This window comes from Myotis nattereri (genome assembly GCF_964212035.1).
Source record: "Myotis nattereri genome assembly, chromosome: 8".
In the NCBI taxonomy this organism is placed as follows: Eukaryota; Metazoa; Chordata; class Mammalia; order Chiroptera; family Vespertilionidae; genus Myotis; species Myotis nattereri.
The window spans coordinates 5,962,038-5,983,134 of record NC_138083.1 but is presented as its reverse complement, the minus strand read 5'-3'; the positions used below and the strand labels follow the sequence as shown (position 1 = coordinate 5,983,134).

At 47.3% G+C, this 21,097-nt stretch overlaps 1 protein-coding gene across 7 annotated transcripts; it reads left to right on the top strand.

The window, feature by feature from the left end:
• Positions 1 to 4,164: 4,164 nt before the first annotated feature.
• Positions 4,165 to 21,075, top strand: NELFCD (negative elongation factor complex member C/D; the record flags this gene model as incomplete). 7 transcript variants are annotated; one of them, XR_013996353.1, is made up of 16 exons in its annotated part: positions 4,198 to 4,296; positions 6,768 to 6,880; positions 7,129 to 7,238; positions 7,989 to 8,098; positions 9,127 to 9,234; positions 9,724 to 9,876; positions 10,085 to 10,215; positions 10,843 to 11,008; positions 11,295 to 11,429; positions 11,840 to 11,979; positions 12,557 to 12,671; positions 13,521 to 13,558; positions 19,764 to 19,897; positions 19,971 to 20,111; positions 20,444 to 20,573; positions 20,660 to 21,073. XR_013996353.1 is itself a non-coding variant. In XM_081097560.1 (15 exons), 15 exons carry the CDS (start codon positions 4,210 to 4,212, stop codon positions 20,692 to 20,694), a joined length of 1,773 nt encoding a protein of 590 aa, XP_080953686.1. In that variant the 3' UTR covers positions 20,695 to 21,075. The 7 variants fall into 7 exon arrangements, 5 of the variants coding, with proteins under 5 accessions (XP_080953686.1, XP_080953687.1, XP_080953688.1 ...); XR_013996352.1 differs by having other exon boundaries at positions 4,206 to 4,296; positions 6,765 to 6,880; positions 19,802 to 19,897; positions 20,660 to 21,074; XM_081097560.1 differs by lacking the exon at positions 13,521 to 13,558 and having other exon boundaries at positions 4,165 to 4,296; positions 6,765 to 6,880; positions 19,802 to 19,897; positions 20,660 to 21,075.
• Between the last annotated feature and the right edge of the window lie 22 nt (positions 21,076 to 21,097).

The following is a 21,097-nucleotide window of genomic DNA, read 5'->3' as shown; positions in this document are numbered from 1 at the left end:
AAGGACCACGTTGGGGTACTGACAGAAATGCTGAGATGCCCCTGGGGAAACCCAATCGTGAGGTCAAGGGGCAGTTGGGTCACTTAGATACACAAGTCTGGAGATCAGAGATGACACAAGGGTTGGAGATACAGATTTGAGAGTTCTCAGCATATAGATGATTTTGAAGGGGCAGGAGAGATGAGATCTCCTAGGAAGAGAGTGGAGGTCGAGAAGACTCCAAGCCTGCATCCTGAGGAGCTAGAGAAATGTATGGGGACAACAGGGGAAGAAGTCTGAGAAGGAACAGTTAAGGCAGTGGGAGGCAAATTAGGCAGGTGCAGTGCTGCCGATACAGGGGAAGGATTGGATTTCAAGAGGGTCAGGGCTATCTGTGCTGATTAGTGTTGGCATATCAATCAGAATGAAGACACAGAAGTGCTCTTTGGAGATGGCAGAAAGGTTGGCAGTGGCAGGTGCTGTTCAGTGGCATGAAGAGTGGGCTGATGCATGATGGAATATGAAGGACTTAAATATTTGTGTGTTTATTATGCACTCACTGGGTGAGACCTTTCAGACCCCCTCTGTCTGGCCTTCTGAGCCTTATACAAATGTGTTCATTTCAGCCTCAAGCCTGCCTTAACTGCAGTTACCAACTGTTGAGTAACACTCCCTCCACGTTCTGCGTGGAGTAGGGTTCGGTATCTGAAAGAGGAGCCGCACAACAAATGAGAGAGAAATGACACGAGATAATTCTGCAATATTGGGGGACCAGGCAGGCAAGTCCCGAAGGACTTCCACCGATGCTCAGGCCGCTCCAATCTTTTATTGATCTGGAGTAGCCCTTAGGGTAAGGAGGTTTCAATGACACACAGATCAGCAGACAATTTCCAGGAATATACAGAGTATCTGATTAGCTCATCAGTAGATGATTTCCAGGAATGGGCAGAGTATCTGATCAACAATAATCAACAAGGATCTACACAAGTATCTAAGGAATTAAGTGAACTAAGGTGGGGATGCTTCAACTATTATTACCTAAATTAACTGGGTGGTTCCTAGATTAACTGGGTGGTGCGCAGTCCTGACCTTTGCTAGGACTTCAAAGGTTACCAGCTTTTGGGGGTCTCTGTCTAAACTCAGCTAGTGAAGACAATGAATGGACTCCGGCAACCAACAGTCTCAACTTGGATGTTGTGTCAACAGCATCCTAACTGGCCTCCCAACCCCTGCTTTGCTCCCTGGCAGCCAGAACAACCTTCTGAAATCCCTACATATGATCATGTCACCCTTGTGTTTAAAGGCTTTCGATGGCTACCTATTCCCATGGGGATAAACTTCACATCTCTTGCACGTTTTTTTAGGTCATCCAACTCCTGCCTCTATCTCTCAGGCATTTCTCCCCCCACCCTTTTCTGGTCTGCACTCCAGCCACTTCCTCTCACTGTCATCTTTATTTTCTCTGCTCTGCCCTATTCTCTTAGGATTCCATGTTCAAGCCTGAAGTCTCCGCTTCAATATCATTTCCCTAGAGAGATATTCCTTGACCTCTCCATGAGCTCAAGCCCCTGACCCTCTGCACTTTCCCTATCATAAGAGACAGCGTTTATTTTTTCCGACATCAGCACTAAACTGTGTCGATGGTTTACAACTACATCCCAGCCCATGACACCGAGGTGTTCTCCAAATGTTCCTCAAACGGATTAAGTGAAACCAACTCTTCATTTCCATGGAAATTTCCACCAGGATTTTTCTTAAACAGGAAATCATCTTGAAATGTTTTTAGAGTATTTATTTTAAGCAATGAAAGCTAATTTGGACATTTTAGAAAGGCTTTTAAAAAACAAGTCAATCATATCTCAGGAGGCAAGACCTATAGACCCAATATGCTAAATCATTTCGAGTTACAGACCGAAGATAATGCTTTCATTAGGGGCTGTTTGTTCATCCATTTAATGAGTAACCTTTTGATTGAGGGAGAGGTGATTACATAAGCCCTGCTTCTATACGAGCAATTGCTTATACATGTATTAATTTGCCTGCTTTCAATTCAGGCACTATTTTATAAAAGGAAATCCAAGAGGAGAGAAGGTAGGAGTTTAACAGCCATCCGTTCTTTGCAGCACTTCAGAAAGCACATGGAAATGAACCCTGCAACAAGCCATCAGCAGGGCATTCATTCATTAACTTAATAGACTTCATTTTGTGACTAGGAGCTAGAGTCACAGACTTCCACCTCCAGCCACCTGCAAGACAACTCCCCAGAGGGGTTCCGATGGCACCTCCAATTCTGCGAGTCCCTATCTGAATTCAGGATGGTCCCTTGCAGAAACCTGACTTCCTCCATCCCGGGCACACAGGCTGCAAGTCTCAGCATCTTCCTGGCCCACTCAATAGCCACTCCCCACCCTCCTCCCAAGGCTGCTACATTCTCTGGACTGAACCTCAATCTTAGAGCATCTACCCCAGCCCCTTCTTAACCCGTGAACTCCCACTGAGGCCTCCCATCTTGCATTCCCATCTCCAAGTTCCCCAACATAAGGCCTCCCCCCTCAGCTATGGGGACACAGCACCAAAAACCCAGATATGATCTGTCACTCCCTCAAAGCAAACAAACCAAAAAAAAACCCCAAATGTTTCCTCCTCGTCATAGTAACTAATACTTACTGAGTACCTACTGTGTGCAAGCCCCATGCTAAGGGGTCTAAATCCTTCCTAATAGCCCTCAGTTGAAAACCTAACTCCCTACCAGGATCTGGCCCTGCCTGTCTCCTCTGCTTCATCTGGGCTTCTCCCTGGCCTGCCTGGTGCCACTCTCAATGGCCTTTGTGCTCCAAAGACACATGGCAAGCAGCTCTGCTGTCCTACAGTGTTCTCTCCCGGTCATAGCTTGCTTGACTCCTTTTGGCGTATGACTCAGAGAAGCTTTCTCTGGTCGCCCGAAGTCATTCTCTTCTATTATCACAGAACACTAGCACTTGTCATCCTCTGTCATTATTTTATCTGTTCCCCTCATTCAGCTCCCTGGGTAGATGTAGCTTCCCTCAGGGTAAGGACCGTGTCCAATCTGTTCACCAATGAGCTCCAAAAGTAGCATAGAGTCAGGCACAGGTAAATAAACAGTGCTCAAAGGAATGAAAGAAGGAATGAACGAAAGCACAGTGCCTTCCTGGGGAGCCCTCCGGAAATCATCCTGTTATCAGTATCCAGCGCTCTTGTCTCTGATGCCCTTACAGCATCCAGAACAGAGGGTGTTAACATCTTTGTTCAAAACTTTCCATGAAGTCTGGAGGCTCTTGCTTTTGGACCTCCTACTATGTGTTGAGAACCATGCTTTGGGCTTAAAAAGCATCATCTCTGTTATTCTCAGCAGCTACCACAGGAAGTAAGCACCTACTGTGTGCAAGCTCCTCTTTTCTAGGGCTGCTTTTGTGGGCTCTAAGTACTTTGGCCTTCATGGGCCCTTCTTTCATAAAGAAATATTAAAAATTACATATTATACTGCATTAGTTCTTTATACCAATTATACATATACTAATGTAATCCAGGTTGGATTCATTGTCATAATAGTTATTGTTCTTCCGATTTAAAAGAAATAAAAACATTTTCGTGGGCCCTAGACCCTGTGTCTGATAAGTCAGCCCTGCTATGGGGCCAGTTATCCGATGAGGAAGCAGATGATTTCAGGACTAAAAGTCACAGGTTAGAAGTGGAGGGGACGCGAACCCAGGTCAAGCATGACTCTAGTTCAGCCGTAGGCAAACTACGGCCCGCGAGCCGGATCCTGCCCGTTTGAAATGAATAAAACTAAAAAAAAAAAAAAAAAAGACTGTACCCTTTTATGTAATAATGTTTACTTTGAATTTATATTAGTTCACACAAACACTCCATCCATGCTTTTGTTCCGGCACTCCGGTCCAGTTTAAAAGTTTGCCCACCCTGCTCTAGTTCAAAACTTCTAACGGGCTGTGCTCCACGGTCACTCCAGGACGTTCCCGAGGCCCGCACCCCACCCAGCTTCCAGGCCCTCAGCACCTGGGTCGGGGAGCCTGGGGCAATTCCCGGTGCCCCGCCCCTTCCACTTGGCCCCGCCCCTCCGCCTGGCCCCGCCCCCGCCTCCGGCTTGGGCTGAGGCGCACGGCCGCGGGAGGCCGGGCCGCGGGGCCGCGCGTGCGCTCTCCCGCCCGTCGTGCGCATGCGCCGTGGCCGCGCGCTCGCTCCCGGGAGACGATGGCGGGGGCCGCGCCGGGCGCCATCATGGACGAGGAGTACTTCGTGAGCGCGGCCGAGCGGGGCGACGAGGCGGACGGCGGCCAGGTGAGGGGGCACCGGGCGGCCCGCCCCCGCCGCGTCGGCCCCGCGGTCACCTTGTGGTGCAAGCACAGCGCGCCGCCCTGCCCGTCGCCTCCCACCCCGGCCGGCCGGGCCCGCCCCTTAACGTCCCGCCCGCCCGCCAGGGCCACGCACGCGGCGTGTGGGCTCCGCGCCTGCCCTGGCGGCCCGCAGGGCGGGGGCAAGGGCGGCACCAGCCGTGACACGGGGTGACCCCAGGTCCCTGCCGCCATTGCCACTGTATCAGACTGCCGGCCCCCCACGTGGCCCGATGGGCCGACTCAGTGGCGGGTGGAGTTGGGAGCGCCCCGTCCTCAAGTTTGTCACGTGGCACCTTCGAGGCCAGAGTCGGGCAGGGTCTCGCCTCGCCGGGCGCGGGCGCAGGGGCATGGCGGCCCGGGCTGCGCCCCACTGACCGAGCCTCAGCCACGACCCAGTTCCGCCCCCACTGGGCTCGCGCTGGGGCTGGGCCCGGCGAGCTGGCACTGTCGCTCGCAATGGCGACCTGTACCTGCGCAGACGAGGAGAAGGGCAGGGAAGGTGAAGGGGTGGCTGAGCTGAGTTCGGGACGATGCTGCTGGGTCCATTGTTGTGACTCCTGTCCTGTCCCCTGGGGCCGAGCTTGCTGATGGAGGGAAGCGGGGAGATGTGACGTCCACGCGGGGGAAACACGAGCGAGGGCAGAGCCTGGCCAGGGGCAGCCGGAGGCTGAGGGCACCCCAGAGCGGATGTGTCTTCGGGGCGCGACGCCTGCTTGGCGGCTTAGGAAGGCGGCCGGCGCGGCCCAGTGGCCGGGTTGGTGGAGCGTCGCCGGGTACAGAACGGTTTCCGGTCGGTTCAGGTCAGGCACATACTTAGGTTGAGGGTTTGATCCCGTGTGTACAGGAGGCAACAGATCCGTGTTTCTCTCTCTAAAATCAGCAAAAAAATATTCTCGGGTGAGGGTTAAAAAGTCAAACATTTCTAAAAGATGCCTGTGGCATCGGGTGAGCGGTGAGAGGGGAATGCTGGTCCTGTGACACCAGGATAGAGGGAAGATGGCGAGAAGGGCCTCGCAGGACCGACAAGCGGGGGATTGAGGGTGCCTAGGTCTGTGGCCTTGGGGTAACAGGCAGATGGGGAGCCTTGTACTGAAATATGGGCTGGAGGGGAAAGGTGAGGTCAGTTTTGGATCAAGTGAGTTTGGAATTCTGGTGGGGCATCTGAATGGCCATGAGAATAGACGGATGAATACTTGAGTCTGGAGAGAGAGAGAGAGGTATCCACCCATCAATCGATTGATCGAGGCTAAATTCTGGATTCACCGGCAGGGAGGTGGTCTGGTCCGAGAGGAGATGGAGGAGGAGGGAGGGGGGTCCAGGACTCATACAGGAGGTGGAGCCTCGGGGAGTCCCGCGTCCCTCCCAGCCTTGTTCAGGGCTCCCGGGCAGGCATGGTCTCAGGGGGACCCCGGTCCGCACAGGGGTGGCCGACTTCTCTGTAACGGCCACGGGGCTTTAGGCTGTGCAGGTCTCTACAGCCACTCAGCTCTGCTCTGCTAAGGGGAAAGCAGCCATAGGTACCATGTTGTTAAAAAACGGGGTTGGCTGTTGTTCCAATAGTTTTATTCACAAAAACAAGAGGAGGACTGGATTGGGCCGCGGCCACGATTGCTGAGTCTGGCCCAGCTCTGGCCCCACGGAGCGTCAGTGACATGGAGGTTGGTCTCCGACTAGTTGTGAACTTGGGTGGAGAGACACGCCTTGTCTTCCATGTTCCTCGGTCCCTGGGGTCAGCCGGTGCTCCCAGCGCTCAGCAAGTGTTCAGGAGCCCCTGCGTGTTCGTTAGGACAACAGAGGGAAAGCTGGGCAGACCTCGGGGTCACTGGCCCAGGGTTATCACATCGTCCTGCTGCTTTGTCCTTAGACTCGGGAACGTGCTGAAGTGGTTTCCAGGTAGAAGGGGGCTAGAACCCAGCCAGGGCTGCTCATACGATGCAAGTCTGTGGTCTTTACTAACAGCAGATGGGCGGTGTGTGCCTGCGGGAATCACTATTGCCTTAACCTGTCCAGAAAGCGTGAAATGGCACATACAGAGTAATAGTAAAAACAGTAATAGCTAATGTCTGCTGAACTCTTACTAAGTGGCAGGCACTGGATTCGGCTCTTCCAGAAATTAGCTGTGCAGTCCTCCCCACAGCCAAGTGGGAGCAGGTGCTTTGATGCCCTTCGTGTGTTTAACGGGGAAGGTGCCCAGAGGCGAGGTGGCTTGTGTGACCGCGTGCACAGGGTAGAGGCCAAGACAGACCCCCTTGGTGTGACTCTGGATCCCATTTTCTTGGCCCACCCACTCCCCGAGAGTCGCACGGAAGTCACATGTGATAATGTGCCGTGTGTGGAATAATTTGAAGGGGACAGTGTGAGAGAGACTTGTGAGGTTACCGGAGCGTGTGCTAATGGGGAAATGGCCCCCAGCAGGAGGAGGAGTATGCCGAGGGGGAGGATGACGCTGAGGTCCAGCAGGAGTGCCTCCACAAGTTTTCCACCCGGGACTACATCATGGAGCCCTCCATCTTCAACACTCTCAAGAGGTACGGACGTGAGAAGGGTTATTTGTTTTGGGACGAGGGTGGCGATAATTTAGGGAAGGTTTTGTAGTGGGCCCGGAAGGTGACCTGTAAAAGTAAGAATGCTGTGATATTGGACAGGAAGGCTTCTAGGGGTCCCGTCCACACTGAAAACCTTAATAACCTGTCCCTCCTTACCTGCCTCCCTGTTGTCATCCACCCCCTTGCCTGTCTACCGTCACTTTAGGGTAAGAGTTTGTTCCTTTTTCTAGGTACTTCCAGGCAGGAGGGTCTCCAGAGAACGTGATCCAGCTCTTGTCAGAGAACTACACTGCTGTGGCCCAGACTGTCAACCTGCTGGCCGAGTGGCTCATTCAGACAGGTGCTCTGTGGGCGGCCCGTCCTGGCTGCTCATCACCTTCTCCCCCTTTTTCGAAGACCTTTGGGCCATTATAATGCCGATAAATAGGAAAGCTTCTCTGTCTTCCTGGTTTTTAAGACGTAGTAAGATGGAACTGAACTTTCCTACCCTTATCTTTCGTTCAGGAACTGAGGTTTACAGATAGCCCGCTATTGTGATTCTCATTGGACTGTTATACGGTGTATGGTCAGTGTGCCATTTCAGAGGTCCATGAGAGCAAACAGCAGATGGTGGACAGTTTAGGGCTGAGCATGATTGTGGCTTTCAGCGAATGTGATCAGAGTAGAGCCTCCTGTCATTCACGAAAGTGGCTGCGACGACACAGTAAGACTTCCTGAAAACGAGTCTGTCATCGCTGTCACAGTGGTTAGACAAGTGTCTCTGCTGGCTGGCATCTGCTCCCTCCTCCTGTGCAGGGGTGTGCCTGTCTGTCCCCCTGCCTGTCTGGTTTGGTCATTTGTCCTTGTCCTTAGCGAGGATTGAAGACATTGTCCTGTCCGTGTAGAAAAGGGTAGAGCATCCTTGTGTTCTGCTCTGTGCTCCTTTGGGCTCTTAGCACTGAGTAGGGTTACTAACTAGGAATTTTTAAAAGAGATCCCAGATCCTCAGTTGTCAGAAGCAGGTCTCTGATATTTGACTCACGTATAGACTGGAGCTATCTACTTTCTTTAAAGCAACACAACGAGTTGAGAGGTTGTCCTTCTCTCTCAGGCGTTGAACCCGTGCAGGTGCAGGAGACCGTGGAGAATCACTTGAAGAATTTATTGATCAAACACTTTGACCCCCGCAAAGCAGACTCTATTTTTACTGAAGAAGGAGAGGTGAGGGGCCTTTTTTCTTTTTCTAATACCAGTTCCTAAGGCCTTTTGCTAATTCCATGTGTACAGTGGAGTGTGGCATGTTATATAAGAAATGTAAGAGTTAGGGACTAAAATTGGGGTGTGAGCCAGAAGTTGCATCGAGTCAGAATTGCCCTTTAAATGCCACACTTGGTCTAGTGGGGAGAGGCACACAGGTACCAGCTCCAGAGAAAGAACAGCAGATTCCCACCTCCCATTCCATGCTACTCTAGGCGCAGGCTCTGAGGTGGTGTGGTTTGTTCATTTAGGTCCTCCAAAAGCAAGGTGCCAGGGCTGGATTAGTAAGTGGGAGGTTTGGGGGGACACACCTTTGAGGAAGACGGGTAGTGGCTAGAGGAGGCTGAGGAGCTGTGAGGCAGGTCTGACCCCGGAAGTCAAGAGGGAGGGCGGGTAGGAGGGGTCTCAGACGATAGTGCAGTTGTCAGAAAGTTTCAGCAGTGTCAGAGTTTGCAAGCCACAATCACCTGTCACTGGAACCCTCAGAGCCCTGCCACCCTCAGTGTCTGGGAGCAGCCTATGGGCAGTTCAACCTTGGCGCGGAAGGCTGGTGGATGCAGAGCACAGCCCTGGCAGCCATGCAGTAGAGCTGAGAGTCATTCCCATGACTGCTTCACCAGTGATGGCAAAGCCATCTGCGCTATTTCAGTTGCCTGTCCTCTGTGCCCAGGCGCACAGCTGATTTAGCAGGAAGCAGTTGTGCGTGTGATGTACTCCTGTGCGCGTGCTTCTGTGGGACTCTTGGAAGTCTCCAGGAAGTGCCTCGGCGTGTCCTGTGTGGAGTCGGCTCTCCCAGAAGCCGTGAGTGGGTGTTCAACTGTCACTCAGCTGCCCATGTGGCGTCAGCAGCTCTGGGACTGTGGGGCCACATCCAATGCTCCCAGGGCTCTACTCTGCCGCTGAAAATATCCGTGATTGTTTAGACAGCACAGTCTTCACTAAACTAATGCTGGGCCTCACCTCTCCCTGTCTGTCTGTCTGTCTGTTGGCAGACCCCAGCTTGGCTTGAACAAATGATTGCACATACCACATGGAGAGATCTTTTCTACAAACTGGCTGAAGCCCATCCAGACTGTTTGATGCTTAACTTCACTGTTAAGGTAGGAAGAGGGCCAGAGTCAGAGAAAGACAAAAGCGTTCATGAGCAATTGTTATTTTTAAGGATGGTTAGTGGGTGGGTGATCTTTCTCCTTTGAAAGACTGCATTTGCTTTTTGGGTAAAGGCCTTCATCATTTTACTTTAGTAAGCCTTACATGAGAAAGAAAAGCACAGAATTTGTATGTGTGCTTTTGGGTCAACATATCTGGGGTTTCTAGGATTTGGCAGGAACATAGAGTCCATTGTGTCCCCAAGGGGCCTTTAGGACTGCCTGGTCTGTCTCCTCCATTTCACAAAGAAACCGAGCCAGGTGGTCGGCTTGGGCACAAACCTAGTTAGAGGCGAAGCAGGGTCAGAGTGAAGGTGTGTGACTGATTCCAGTGCTTGCTTGTCCCATCTCACCACGAACACTGATAACAAGCCAACTTGCTGTGAAGTGTGTAGCCGCTACTTGCTGACACTCTGTTTGGCTTCTTATTTTTGGTTGTAGCTTATTTCTGACGCAGGGTACCAAGGGGAGATAACCAGTGTATCCACAGCCTGCCAGCAGCTGGAGGTGTTCTCTAGAGTACTCCGTACCTCTCTGGCTACAATTTTGGATGGAGGAGAAGAAAACCTTGAAAAAAACCTTCCTGAGTTTGCCGTAAGTTTTTAATTGATCTCGGAGTGGAAGGAGGCAGTTGGGTCGAGCATTTCCCGTGTGAAATGCCCCTTCCTTTAGGGGACACCCCGGCCAAAAGCTCCTTCCACAGTGGCAGCTTCCTTCAGGAGGACAGGGTCATCTGCTCTTTGCTCTGCATTTGTCATTGCTGTATCGTGAAACCTCACACTCTCTCCCTGGAAATTTTCAGAAAATGGTGTGCCATGGGGAGCACACATACCTGTTTGCCCAGGCCATGATGTCCGTGCTGGCTCAAGAGGAGCAGGGCGGCTCCGCCGTGCGCAGGATCGCTCAGGAGGTCCAGCGCTTCGCCCAGGAGAAGTGAGCGGTGTCTGTGATCGCCGGGTCCCGCTAGGTGCCCCAGTAGACCTCCCATTGCCCTGCTTCCACAAGCGAAGATTCTAGGCCCTCTTATCCGGTCACACAGGCAGCCTGCCTCTGACCCCCAAGCTGGAGAAGCCAGGGGAACTTCAGGATGTGGGGAGGCCTTGCTTCCTTAAGTGTTGCTTTGATGAATAATTTGTTAAGTACTTGAAGATTGTTCAACTCACTGGAGTTTTGAACCTGTGTTTTCATATATTGGGATTTATCAGCTGTAAATAAGAATAGTCTGGAAGTGGTTAGTCAGTAGTCTAATTATTGTGGGGTTGTCCATATTGTAGAATAAGATTAGCTCTTTATTTTCTACTGGTGGAGTCTTAACAAGGTATTTAGAAAGTGAGTGGTTCCTTTTAGAAAGTCTGCGAGCTGTGTTGGAACCCTTCCTTCCCAGTAGCTCCAGATGTTGTCTCCTGGGTCAGTTAGTGAGTGTACAGTGAAAGCAGGACTAGGAAAAAAACAGGGATCCCAGCCGTCAGAGCATTCACTGAGGAAAAGGGAGGCAGGGAGGGGTCATTAATGGTGTATGCTCCCTTACTGACGATGAGATATCTGATTGTTTTCACCAAGAGGCCACGACGCCAGTCAGATCACACTAGCACTAGGCACGGCCGCCTCCTACCCGAGGGCGTGCCAGGCCCTTGGGGCTATGTTGTCCAAAGGAGCCCTGAATCCGGCTGACATCACAGTCCTGTTCAAGATGTTTACGAGCATGGACCCGCCTCCTGTTGAACTCGTAAGTGCCTTTTCATTGTAACAGTAAAGCAGGGCACCCCGTGCCGAGTTGGAAGGGGGACTGCAAAAGTCTGTGTCTCTCTTAATTCTCTCACGCCAGTGAGCACAAACTCCTGTCGAAATGTTTCTGGGCATTGCCTGGTCCTCCCCATCCCACACCAAGCCCACACACTGAAGCAGCTGCTGGGTGTGTGCCACTCACGGCCCACCACCCACCACATGAGAGCGCGTGGAGTCACCTGCCATGTTTCTGCGTCCCTTCCCAACTTGTCATGTGTCCTCTCCAGATCCGGGTGCCAGCCTTCCTGGACCTGTTCATGCAGTCGCTCTTCAAACCCGGCGCCAGGATCAACCAGGACCACAAGCACAAGTACATCCACATCTTGGCGTATGCGGCCAGCGTGGTGGAGACCTGGAAGAAGGTGCTGTTAGGGACACAAGTGACACCCTCCTCTCGGCGATTGTTTGGGGATTCTGGCTGCAAGAAATCATGAGCCCGTATAGTGTCAGAAATGTCTTTTTTAGTGTTTATTCATAAAACAGTCGAAGTGCCAAAAACAGTCTCAAGAAAATGAACACAGCATCTCTACTACTTATTCAAACTATAGTTTGAAGTTTGTTGTGACTAAAGAATGAGATCTTAAAAAAAAGAGAGACCTTTTTCAGTCTCTCTGTAATGTGTGCCTGGGGAGGGTGACAGTTAAATGTAAATGGACCCCTGACTTCAGAGTAGGGAGGGGCCTTTGCAGGGAGAGGTGGCCCATAGCAGATCACCCCACTGGCTAGGCATGTGCTCCGTGGGATTCACCAACGGGGTTGGGGGTGTTTTCAGAACAAGCGAGTGAGCATCAACAAGGATGAGCTGAAGTCGACGTCGAAGGCGGTCGAAACCGTTCACAATCTGTGTTGTAATGAGAACAAAGGAGCCTCTGAACTGGTGGCCGAGCTGAGCACACTCTACCAGTGCATCAGGTAAGCAGACCGCTCGGGGCTCACCTTCATCCCTTGGAGTAGTTTGCTCAAAAACCCTGCAGAAGCTTCAGAAATGTTTACTCATTTTATTTATTTTTTCTTGTTTGAATGTTTATAGAGAACTTTAAACTGAGTTACAAAAACTGATTTGGAGAAAAGGGTCTATTGACAGTAAAAGTTAGACCCAACAATTATGCCAATTATATCAGTAAGAGTTCATAGAAAAGCTTACAAATGGGTGTTCTCTAGGCGCTTGAGTCTTTCCTGTCAGCCTGTGCTATAGGGACAAGGAAGGAGTTTGCTAAATAACACTGAACTTCAACCTGTCCCCCAGCTCCCGCGGGGCTGCATGGATGCTCTCCTGTCAAGCAGGGAGGAAGTAAAGGAGCCGAGCGCTGAGCAGGGTTCTTCACTGCGTGTTGGCAGGGCCGGCTCATCTCTCACTAATGGGTATCTCCCTTGCAGAGAGTATCAGAAAGGATTGATGGTATAGATTGAGCTTGTTGTCCTTGTTTTTTAAACCTTTCTGTTTGTTGAAAAAATTTTGAAAGGAAGCATTGTGTCTTGTTACCGGCAGGTTTCCAGTGGTGGCTATGGGTGTGCTGAAGTGGGTGGACTGGACCGTGTCAGAGCCACGGTACTTCCAACTTCAGACTGACCACACCCCGGTGCACCTGGCGCTGCTGGATGAGGTAGGGGCGGGAGAGCCATACACAGCACACAGTGGTGCGTTGACTAAAGGGAAACGATTTGATCATGAGCTAATGCATAGAAACCAGAGTTAGTGCACCTAGCATCCCATCAGCATCGAAACAAAACGACATTGAAGAAAACATTATACCAGGACCTGCAGTACTCTCCGTCCTTGTGCTATATGTGCCTGTGTTTCTAGCACATCTGTACAGTGAACTCAGGATATTCTTATCAAAGCACGTTATTTCATTTTTATTTCCAGTTGCCCCTCCCTTTGTCAACTGTCAGTTGCATGTACTCATGCTTCTGTTTAGACTTTATTTCTATCATTATTAAAGCAAATAGAAAAAAGTATTTTTTTTGCCTTTTGTATGAAAAAAGTTAGCATACCTTGCTGTCTATCATCCACTTATATTAATATATTAACTTAGATATCATTTCTTGCTATCAATAACTTTTCTGTTGTCCCTAAATATTATATTTGTCTTATTGTTTGTTTATTTTTTCTAACTTCAGAATTTTTAAAAATAATTCTTTATTGTTGAAAGTATTACATATGTCTCCTTCTCCCTCCCCCCACCTGATCCCGTCCAGCCCATCCCCAGACCCAGGACCTCACTGCCCCATTAACTGTGTCCATGAGCCATGCATATATGCATACAAGGTCCTTGGTTGATTACCTCCCACCCACCTACCCTCCCCGCCTTCCCTCTGAGATTCTGCACTCTGTTCCATGCTTCCAAAGCTCTGGATACATTCTGTTCATTAGTTTATTTTGTTATTTAGATTTCACATAGGAGTGCAATCATGTGATACTTGTCTTTCTCTGACTGACTTATTTCACTTAGCATGATACTCTTCAGGTCCCTCCATGCTGTCTCAAAGGGTAAGAGATCCTTCTTTTTTACTGCTGCATAGTATTCCATGGTGTAAATGTACTACAGCTTGTTTATCCACTCATCTACTGATGGGCACTTGGGCTTTTACCAGATCTTAGCTATTGCAAATTAATGCTGCTATGAACTAGGGGTGCATACATTCTTTCTGATTTTTATTTCATGTATCTCTAGGTTATATTCCTAGAAGTGGGATCACTGGATCAAATGGCAGATCCATATTTAGTTTTTTGAGGAAACTCCATACTGTTTTCAGTAATGGCTACACCAGTCTGCATTCCCACCAGCAGTGTACTAGGGTTCCCTTTTCTCGATATCCTCACCAGCTCTTGTCATTTGTTGACTTGTTGGTGGTAGCCATTCTGACAGGTGTGAGGTGATACCTCATTGTCATTTTAATTTGCATCTCTCTGATGATCAGTGATCTTGAGCATTTTTTCATATGTCTCTTAGCCATCTGTATGTCCTCTTTGGAGAAGTGTCTAGTTATATCCTTTGCCCATATTTTAATTGGATTGTTTGTCTTCCTTCTGTTAAGTTGTCTGAGTTCCTTATATATTTTGGATGTTAACCCTTTTTCAGATGTATCATTGCCAAATATGTTCTCCCATTAGGTGGGCTCCCTTTTCATATTGTTGATGGTTTCTTTTGCTGAGCAGAAGCTTTTTATTTTGATGTGGCCCCAATTTTTTATTTTCTCCTTAGTTTCCTTTGCCCTAGGATATGTATCCGTAAACATATTGCTATGAGAGATGTCTGAGATTTTGCTGCCTATGATTTCTTCCAGGATTTTTATGATTTCACAACTTACATTTAAGTTTTTCATCCATTTTGAATTTATTCTTGTGTATGGTGTAAGTTGGTGGTCTAGTTTCATTTTTTTGCAGGTATCTGTCCAATTTTCCCAACACCATTTATTGAAGAGACTGTCTTGACTCCATTGTATGCTCTTGCCTCCTTTGTCAAATATTGAGCATAATGGCTTGGGTCAATTTCTAGGGTCTCTATTCTGTTCAGTTGATATATATGGCGTTCTTTTACCAGTACCAGCCTGTTTTGATTATGGTGGCTTTATAGTATAACTTGAAATCTGGTATTGTGACTCCTCCAACTTTGTTCTTCTTTCTCAAGATTGCTGCAGCTATTCGGGGTCTTTTTTTTATTCCATATAAATTTTTGGAATATTTGTTCTAGAGATGTGAAATATGCTCTTGGTATTTTAATAGGGATTGCATTGAATTTGTAGATTGCCTTGGGTAGTATGGACATTTGAAAGATGTTAATTCTGCCAAAACCGGTTGGCTCAGTGGATAGAGCGTTGGCCTGCGGACTGAAAGGTCCCAGGTTCGATTCCAGTCAAGGGCATGTACCTGGGTTGGGGGCACATCCCCAGTAGGAGATGTGCAGGAGGCAGCTGATTGATGTTTCTCTCTCATCGATGTTTCTAGCTCTCTGTCTCTCTCCCTTCCTCTCTGTAAAAAAATCAATAAAATATATTAAAAAAAAAAAAAAAAAGAAAGATGTTAATTCTACCTACCCATGAACACGGTCTATTCTTCCACTTGTCTTTATGTTCTTATATGTATTTTTTCAATGTCCTGTAGTTTTCTGAGTACAGTTCTTTTGTCTCCTTGGTTAAGTTTATTCCTAAGTATTTTAAATTTTTTGTTGCAGTGGTAAATGGGATTGCTTCTTTAGTTTCTCTTTTTGGGAATTCATTATTGGTGTATAAAAAGGCATCCAGCCCTGACCGATTTGGCTCAGTGGATAGAGCGTCGGCCTGCGGACTGAAGGGTCCCGGGTTCGATTCCAGTCAAGGGCATGTACCTTGGTTGCAGGCGCATCCCCAGTAGGGGGTGTGCAGGAGGCAGCTGATCGATGTTTCTCGCTCATCGATGTTTCTAACTCTCTATCCCTCTCCCTTCCTCTCTGTAAAAAATCAATAAAATATATATTTTTTTAAAAAGGCATCCATTTTTTAGGGTTAATTTTGTATCCTGCTACACTGCCAAATTCATTTATTAAATCTAGAAGTTTTTGGTTGAGTCTTTAAGGTTTTCTATGTACAATATCATGTCATCTGCGAATAATGAGAGTTTTACTTCTTCCTTTCCAATTTGGATGCCTTTTATTTCTTCTCGTCTGATTGCTGTGGCTAGGACTCCCAGTACTATATTGAATAAGAGTGGTGAAAGTGGACATCCCTGTCTTGATCCTGTTCTTAGGGGAAATGGTTTTAGCTATTGACCATTGAGTATGATGTTGGCTGTAGGTTTGTCATATATGGGCTTTATCATGTTGAGCTATGCTCCCTCTATTCCCACTTTGCTGAGAGTTTTTATAGAAAATGGGTGTGGGATTTTGTCAAATGCTTTTTCTGTGTCTATTGATATGATCATGTGATTTTTATCTTTCAATTTACTAATGTGATGTATCACATTTATTGATTTGCAAATATTGTACCAGCCTTACATTCCTGGAATAATTCCCACTTGGTCATGGTGCATTATCTTTGTAATATTGCTGGATCTGATTTGCTAATATTTTGTTGAGGATTTTAGCATTTATGTTCATCAGGGATATTGGCCTGTAATTATTTTTCTTTGTGGTGTCTTTACCTGGTTTGGAATTAGGGTAATGCTGGCCTCATAAAAAGAGCTTGGAAGTGTTCCTTCCTCTTGGATGTTGTGGAATAGTTTGAGGAGGATAAGTGATCTTCTTTGAATGTTTGGTAAACTCCCCTGTAAAGCAGTCTGGATCCAGGCTTTTGTTTGCTGGGAGTTTTTTGAATACTGCTTCAAACTTCCTAAGTTTTTATTGGCCTACTCAGGCTTTCTGATTCTTCCTAATTCCATTTAGGGAGATTGTATTTTTTCTAGGAATTTGTTCATTTCATACACATTGTCCAGCTTGTTGGCATATAGTTGTTCATAGTATTTCCTTGTGATCCTTTGTGTTTCTGTGGTGTTAGTGGTTATTTCTCCGCTTTGGTTTCTGATTTTACTTATTTGGGCCCTCCCTGTTTCTTGATGAGTCTGGCAAAAGGTTCATCAATTCTGTTTATCGTTTCAAAGAACCAGCTCTTGGTTTCATGTATTTTATGTATTGCATTTTTAGTCTATGTCATTTGTTCCTGCTCTAATTTTTATTATTTCCTGCCTTCTGCTTGCTCTGAGCTTCCCTTGTTGTTCTCATTATTTGAGTTGTAGTGTTAAGTAGCTTATTGTTGATTTTTCTTGTTTTTTGAGGTATGCCTGTAGTTCTATGAACTTCCCTCTCAGGGCTGCTTTTGTTTTTTCCTAGAGATTTTTGGGTTGTTTTGTGTTCATATCATTTGTTTTCAGGAAATTTTTTTATTTCTTTCTTGATCTCATTGGTAACCCATTTATTGTTTAATAATATGCTATTTAGTCTCCATGAGTTTGAATGTTTTTGGGTGTTTTTACTGTAGTTGATTTCTAATTTCATTCCATTGTGATCTGAGAAGATGCCTGATATGATTTCAATCTTCTTGAACTTGTAGAGACTCATTTTGTGTCCTAACCTGTGGTCTATCTTTGTGAATGATCCTTGTGCACTTGAAAAGAATGTACATTCTGCAGCTTTGGGGTAAAATGTTCTAAAAATGTCAATTAAATCCATCTGATCCAGTGTGTCCTTTAGAGTCAGTTTCCTTGTTAACTTTTTGTCTGGAAGACCTACCCAGTGAAGTCAGCAGAGTGCTAAAGTCCCCTACTATGACTGTATTGTTGTCAATCTCTCCCTTAAAGCCCTTTAGAAGTCTTTATATGTACTTACGTGCTCCTATATGGGGTGCATATGTTTTACCAGGGTTACATCCTCTTGTTGGACCAATCTCTTTAGTATTATGCAGTGACCTTTGTTGTCTCTTGTGATGGCCTTCATTTTAAAGTCTATTTTGTCAGATATGAGTATTGCGGCTCCAGCTTTTTCTTTCTTTTCCATTTTCATGGAAAAAGTATTTCCACACTTCACTCTCATCCTATGTGTGTCTTTTGTTGTCAGGTGGGTCTCTTGTAGACAGCATATATTTGGATCATGTTTTTATATCCATTCAGCTATCCTAGGTGTTTTGATTGGAACATTTAATCCATTTACATTTAAGGTTGTTATTGATAGGAACTTATTTATTGCCATTTTAATTCTGTATGCCTAGGTTTCTCTCTCTGTTTCTTATTACAGTAGTCCCTTTAGCATTTCTTGTAATGTTGGCTTGGTGTTGATGTACTCCTTTAGCCTTTTTTTTTGTCTGGGAAGGTCTTTGTTTTGAATGATAGCCTTGCTGGATATAGTAATCTTGGTTTCAGAACCTTGTGTTCTGTTACCTTGTGTACTTTGTGCTATTCCCTTCTGGCCTGTAGGGTTTCTGATAAGAAATCAGGTGTTAGCCTTATAGAAGAAGCTCCTTTGTAGGGAACAATTTTCTTTTCTCTTGTTGCCTTTAAGATTTTCTCTTTGTCTATAATTTTTGTTATTTTATGTGTCTGGGCTTGGGTCTGTTTGGGTTCTTCTTGCTTGGGGTTCTCTGTGCCTCCTGGACTTGTGTGACTTTTTCCTTTACCAGGTTGGGGACCTTTCCTGCCATTATTTCTTCAAACACATTTTCTATCCCTTTCTGCCACATCTGACATACCTGCTATTCGAATATTGTTATGTTTCACGTTGTCCCATCGCTCTCTTAATCTATCCTCATCTTTTTAAATTGTCTTTTCTTTTTGGTTCTCTGATTGAGTCATTTTTCCAACCCTGTCTTCTAATGCACTGATTCGATCCTCATATTCTCCTAATCTGCTGTGTATTCCTTCCAATGTGTTCTTTATTTGTGTAATGTCATTCTTTATTTCTGTTTTCATAGTTACTATATATTTTTTCATGCTGTTGAGCATCTTTACCATCATTACTCTAACCTCTGTTTCAGATACATTTCTTATCTCTGCTTCATTTATCTCTTCTGGAGAATTCTCTAGTTCTTTCATTTAGGGGTTGTTTCTTTGTCTCATTTTTTCTGCCTGTTTTGGTTTGTGACTACTAGTATGTATTAGATAGATCTGCTGTGCTTCCCAATCTCTAGAGCAGGACAGTGTCAAACCCCATGTCTGACTAATTAGATCAGGCAAAGACTCAAAACCTCCAGACACTGCCTCTGCTTACAGACTGATAGAATGACTACTATAGTTGCCCTCAGGCAATGGTTCTCAGGTGTGGCGAGAGTTTTTTTTTGTACTGGGTGGGGCATTTGCTTCTGCCTGGAAGCTAATTGTTATTCTCAGTCTCTTAATGGGCCTGAGCAACTCTTCCATGGGACAAGGTGTTTTCCAATATGGTGGGTCAACTATATTTCCCCCAGGCCAGGTTACCTATATAGCAAATGTCTGTGTGGGAAAGATGTCCTCTGCTGCTTGAGAGAGTGACTCAACACAGGAAACCAGGATTTCTGCCTTCTGAGCTCTAATGTCAGAGCTCCTGATCCTGGCTTCTGCTCGCACAGCTCCAGTCCACTCTGCCCTCCCTCTGCTGGAGCACAAGGTGGGTGGCTCCACAGGGAATTTTGTGTGTTGGTGCTTTAAGAGGGTGTTTGCATTTCCAGCCGTCTCTTCCTCGCAGACAGCAACTCTGCTGCTTCTCACAGCCAGGTGTTTTGTGGGTACCCTTCTCATTTCTGGTGCTCTCTGATGGGGGGCCTATCTTGGGGATTAGACCCCAGAGTTCTTAGTCGTAACCCCCACAGCTGAGATACATCTCTGGAACTTTAGTTGCTGTCTGTGTGAGCCCGGCCAGCCCTTCACGCTTTCGCCCCTCCGCCCCTCCTACCAGTCTTTAAGGGGTCTTCACTTTTGGTCCTTGGTTATCAGGGTTCTCTCCAGCAAGTCGTCTGTTGATTATTCAGGAAGTTTTTCTGTATTTTAGTTGTAAATCCAGTTTGGTCCTGGAGCAAGTCCATGCAGCATCCACTTACTCTGCCTCCATTTTTAATCTCCAAAGTGAGTTATTTCTATCCTAAACCAGGGTTTTCCTTTTGAGGACGGTTCATTGTGTAGATATCTGTGTTTTTATCAAGTGAAGCCAGCTGACTGGCTGGGCTGAGTGATGGGGACCACAGTTGTTAGGATAAGCTGTTTATTGGCTGTGACGGTGACAGTGGCTCTGTGTGCTGATGATGAGCCTTGGGATCAGCCCTCATGCTCAGCAGGGCTTCCTTGGCCTGTTTGCAGATCAGCACCTGCCACCAGCTCCTGCACCCCCAGGTCCTGCAGCTGCTGGTGAAACTTTTTGAGACGGAGCACTCCCAGCTGGACGTGATGGAACAGGTGAGCGGGGCGGGGCTGCCAGGTGGCCGAGGAGAGGGCTTTCTCTAACTGATTTCTCTGTTCACTCTTGTAGCTTGAGTTGAAGAAGACCCTGTTGGACAGGATGGTACACCTGCTGAGTCGAGGTTATGTACTTCCTGTTGTCGGTTACATCCGCAAGTGTCTGGAGAAGCTGGACACTGACATTTCTCTCATTCGCTATTTTGTAACCGAGGTCAGCAACACCATTTGTTTCATGTTCCTTACTGTGTACACTAACAGTGCCCTTTCTGGACTAATTTAAGTGTGTTTTGTACCTAACCCTGAGAACTGTGCTTCCTGGTAATCATGCCGATTATGGTGACATAGATACCAGTTTCCTCCTACATGCTGGGACTGTACTCTGTTTACCTGCATTGCCCTCTGGGTCCTAGGGTCACTGGGGAGCAAGACGCTGGGTAGGGAGGGTGGTTTACTACAGACCAACTGGCATTTCATCAGCCTGTGGTGCGAGGCTGCTCGTGGGCGTGTGTGCAGGAACAGTGACCTGCTGTCCTCTCCTTGCAGGTGCTCGACGTCATAGCTCCGCCGTACACCTCTGACTTCGTGCAGCTTTTCCTCCCCATCTTGGAAAACGACAGCATCGCAGGCACCATTAAGACTGAAGGTGAACATGACCCTGTGACAGAATTTATAGGTAAGCTGGATGGGAGTGTCCCCGTGCTAGTTTACATGTCATGTTTTACCTCTTGGTTCTGACCCATGTTCCTCCCGTTTGTAAAGCTCACTGCAAGTCCAACTTCATCCTGGTGAACTGACCCAGTACCCTCCGGAGCCGAAGCGAACATTCCAGACCAGGGGGAAACGCCTTTCAGACCAAAGGGGCTCAGTCAGCACCTCGGAAATGCATTCTTGGGGTGAATGGCCTTTTTAAAAAGGAAAATGTGAGCAAGATAAGTGGAAAATTGCTGTCATGAGTGGTCCCCTCGCCTTGTCAGTTCTGTTCACAGTATTCTCTCCCCCAGTAGGGCCTGTGTTCAGGTTACTTCTCGGGATGGGTGGTGGGAATTCAGAAGCTGAAACATTTAAATCAACTGCTTGCAAAGCTGACATGTTTTCTCACAAGAACCTGATTAGTCATTTCTTTGTTTTAATTTCCCAAGGACAAATAAAAACTTTCCTGTTGGGTTGAAAGGTGTAGACCCTGGTGTTCTGTTCCCA